Below are 4,411 nucleotides of genomic sequence, written 5' to 3' on the forward strand. Positions count from 1 at the left end.
AACATACAAGAGCATACAGGGTGGGGCAGTGTCTGCTGAGGGCACACATCTCATTATGGGACCCCAGAGACATTTCCCCCAAGGCCCTTTGAAGGCTATATGGCAACAGTTATCTCCAGGGGTGTACTTCATTCACTCCATGCAAGTGGATTATGGAAGAGAATAGACACCCTTGTTTGCATGTATGTAGCATGGTTTGTGCAGTTAAATTACTTCTGTTGGGGTTTGTTCCCTCATATATTGGTCCACAACATCATTTCAGCCTTGGGATACAAGGACATGTCTATGCTACCATTATTTCCTTCTTAGCAAATAGCGTGAAGCCAGAGGAAGAATGAGACTTTCACAAATGGAGAGGAAGATGCCTGTTTTAGCATGGTACGATTCCCTCAGACTTTTGAACATACAATATCTTTAGCTCCACTGCAATAGATCTAACTTTTTTTTTAACAGACAAGCCCCCTCCTTCCGCCCCCCAGATAACATACTGCTAGGCATCCCAGAAATGGATGGATAGATAGATGGATGGATGTGCAGGGGAAATTCAGAGATGGTGAACTCCCTCAATTCTGCGTTGCTGAGTCTGAGAGGGTGTGTGATGTTTGTGTCTGTTGAAGTTGGAGTTGCTAAGCAGTACTCAGGATTGTTACTGAAATAGGATATTGGGCCAGTTTCTGACCTCACACCAGTGTAAACCCCAAACTCCTCTAGTGACTCCAGGTTTACACCGGTGTTGCTGAGAACAGAAGCCAGCCCTTTAACACTTATGGCGATGGTGTGACATATGAGAACCTCTGGGAGGCAGGCAATCTCAGATATTTCCTACTCATAGTCTTCATAACTTTTGTTCATTTTCTAATTCTATGCTTATTATTATTTCGATTCAGTTATTAGTTCTGCTATTATTATTGGCCCAAGTCCTGCACGTGTACTTACATTTTGGCATCCTTAATTATTCCTTAAGAAAGGACTGGGTAAAGAGCACAGGCTTTGGCAATTTATTTTTGAAAACTTTGTCATCCCCTTGCAAACTGAAGGACCATAAGATGTAATTAACTCTAGCTTCTTTAAATGATTCCTGCTAGAACTAGTTTACCCATCCACAGTAGGGCCATGTAGTGATGTTTCAATGTGGTGAAAGAATGTCACAGACAGATCTAGCTACCCCTCTATCTAATTATCTATCATGTAGCTATGAATCCTCCAGGCATTTACCCACACTCATTTAGTTTTTGAGAACCTTACAAAAATTAATAATAAACACCTAGGAATCACTGAGCATTAGAGATTACTGGAAACTTTCCATCAAAACAATCCTGGATGAGAAACAGAAAAAAGTTCAGGTTATTACTCTCAGGTTTCCAGTTGGCTGTATGCAGCAGTTTGAAGGACTGTGTTCAGGAGTTGAATATAGGGAGCTATCCAGGGCTTAAAGTCTTATAGAGTATTTCCCGAAGCCCCCCCAACCATTCTATTAAAAACTCCAAGGGGTTTGAAAATATTTACTGGAGCTCGGCTCTGGACAGCTCTAGCTGAATTTAAGACCTGGAGATATCTGTATGTATGACGCCTGCTGTTCTCGTTTTTGTTATTATACCAGTCTCTCTATGCTTCCCTCTGCAGAGAGAAAATGTTATTCCCTGAAAAATCATGGCCAATCAAACCACCATGAGTGAATTCTTTCTAATGGCGTTCTCTGATGTTCGGGAGCTGCAACTTTTACACTTTGTGGTGTTTCTGTTTATTTACATTGTATCCTTGTCAGGGAATCTTAGCATCATCACGGCAATAACCCTTGACTGCCACCTTCACACCCCCATGTACTACTTCCTGAGAAATCTTTCCTTCTTGGATATTTGTTTAATTTCTGTCACGGTACCCAAGTCCTTCATCAACTCCCTCATGAACAGCTCATCCATTTCTTTCCAGGGATGTGTTGCACAACTATTTCTATTTATGTCATTCTTAGCTACAGAGCTATTCCTCCTCACAATCATGGCTTTTGACCGATATGTTGCCATCTGCAATCCTCTCCACTACGCAATTATCATAAACAAGAGGAGGTGTGTTAAGTTAGCCTGCGGGTCATGGGTGGGTGGTGGTCTCTATTCTGCTTTGCACACTGCTAACACATTTTCATTCCCCTTCTGTGGGTCCATTATCAACCAGTTCTTCTGTGACATCCAGCCATTGCTGAGGATCTCGTGCTCTGAATCCCACACTGGTGAAATTGCACTGATCGTCTTTGGTGTGTGTTTAGCTTCAAGCTGTTTTGCTTTAATAACATTGTCGTACGTTCAGATCTTCTCAACGGTGCAGAAAATCCCTTCCATGGAAGGTCGCCGTAAAACTATCTCCACTTGCCTACCCCACCTCACTGTCATTGTATTATTCCTCACCAGTGGCATGTTTTCGTACATGGCACCAACCTCCGACTCTGCTTTGGAGCAGCATCTGGTGGCTGCATTTTATTCAGTGGTGCCACCCTTGATTAATCCCATCATCTACAGCCTGAGGAACCAGGAGATAAAAAACGTCCTGAGAAAAGTTATGGGCAGGAAGCTTTTCCCTTTGATTTGTGAAGAATTTAAAATATAAACTCATTCCTGGTAAAGTTTGCGGATGACACACAAATATCTTTCTTAAAACTCTTCTCTGCTGTGATGCCAGCAAAAATACCCTGACAATGGTTAGGCAGCTGTGTCACTGGACACATTGTTCTTCATGTTGACCAGTTACATTTAATTGTTTCCTTGTACTCTCCTCTTCTGTTTGTATGTTCCACCTGTTGTCTGTAGTTTTATTCTTAGATGGTTAGCTGTTTGGAGCAGGGACTGTCCCATTGATATGTGTTTGTACAACACCCAGCACAAAAGAGCCATAGCTTCTAGGTGCTACCATAACATAAACAAGAAAAACAGCCATAATTATAATGATAAATCAGTGGGTTGGTAAATAATGATTAGGATAATTAAATGTTACAGAGTGATTTGTGTTGCTTGGTAAGATAGTTACAATCATACAGAAAGGGGGAGATTTTCTAAGGTGCCTAAAGGATTTGCGTGCCACATTCTTATGAATTGTTATGTGAACTGGGTGTCCTTTAGGTTGCTTTGAAAATCTCAGCCCATGTGTTTAATAAAGCTGAATAAAAGCCATATTGTTAGGATGGGTTTTCTAAAGGAAGATAAAGGAGTTAATTGTGCAACTCCCATTGACTTCTAATGGTCATTGGGTTATTTTGTGATAATTGGGCCTATGGAATAAGATGTCCACATAGAAAATACCCATTCATCCAACAGAGTAAGAAGTTGGAACCATAGAGATCAGAAGATATTTCCTATATTCCTTGCTCACTCAAATTTCTCATTGGCCAAGACTGGTGAGGAATTATTTACTATAATTTGTATCCGATGTTGCACCCACAAGCTTAATGGCTTTGGGCCCAATTTTTAAAGACATTTAGGCATCTAGTGGTATTTTCATTAGCATCTCCCATTGAAATCAATGAGTTTTAGAAGTGTAGGTGCTTTTGAAAATCTCATTAGGTGCCTAAATATCTGTGAAGATCTGGCCCCACTGGCCTTAGTAGAGTGTTTGGGAGACAGGAAATCTTTGAGTTGGATTCCCATCTCTTCTCATGTGTGACCTTAATGATATTGTTCACCCCTGTCAGGGCCTCAAATAGAATAATGAAGGTTTTACAGATGGGATATAATATTTGCCTCACATTGTACAGCATCATGAGCTCTCCAGACAAAAGCAGAGATATTATCGCTCCCCGTTTTCAAGTGAGGAACTTTAAACAGCAACTTTTCCACACTTTGGATGCTAAGTGTAGGGACCAAAATAACTGCTGAGAGGTCTAAAGAAACAAAGCCTGATTTTCAAAGTCACCAAACTCCTCAGCTTCTGTTTCCCAAGTCTGAACATTTTGGCTATAGGCTGTGCTTCTAGCTCCCCACTTCTCTAATGGAAATGCTATATTTCCCCGTGACCTCCGAATTTATCTGTCTGATATTCACTGAGGTTGTAGTTTTTGCAGGAGTCTAGGGGAATTAGGTCCCAATTCCCATTGGAAGTCTGAGCACGGGGCATCTAACTCTGTTAGGTCGCTATGGAAATCTCAGTGGGAGTGGCCAATGCTGAGGCAGCAGTGGGGGTTGTTATGGACTGAGCTCCTGCAGGCATTGGCGTATAGGGAAATCCACATAATAAACTTCACTGTTTGTGCAATGTTCTATAATCATATTGGTTCATTCTCTTCTCATTCACCTCGGTGCAAATCAGGAGTAACTCAATGGGATTCAGTGGAGCTGATTCCCCTCTCACTCACCCTGGTGTAAATCAGGAATAACTCCACTGGAGTCAGTAGTGATCAATTCCCCTTTCACTCACCCAAATATCAATC

The 4,411-nt window shown here is 41.5% G+C and overlaps 1 protein-coding gene across 1 annotated transcript; it reads left to right on the forward strand.

Annotated features, from left to right (window-relative positions):
• The first annotated feature begins 1,650 nt into the window (after positions 1–1,650).
• Positions 1,651–2,598, forward strand: LOC120383633 (olfactory receptor 14A16-like). The gene has a single exon (XM_039501800.1). The coding sequence runs from the start codon at positions 1,651–1,653 to the stop codon at positions 2,596–2,598; it is 948 nt and encodes a 315-aa protein (XP_039357734.1).
• The last annotated feature ends 1,813 nt before the right edge of the window (positions 2,599–4,411 follow it).

Source organism: Mauremys reevesii, linkage group 15 (genome assembly GCF_016161935.1).
Source record: "Mauremys reevesii isolate NIE-2019 linkage group 15, ASM1616193v1, whole genome shotgun sequence".
In the NCBI taxonomy this organism is placed as follows: domain Eukaryota; kingdom Metazoa; phylum Chordata; order Testudines; family Geoemydidae; genus Mauremys; species Mauremys reevesii.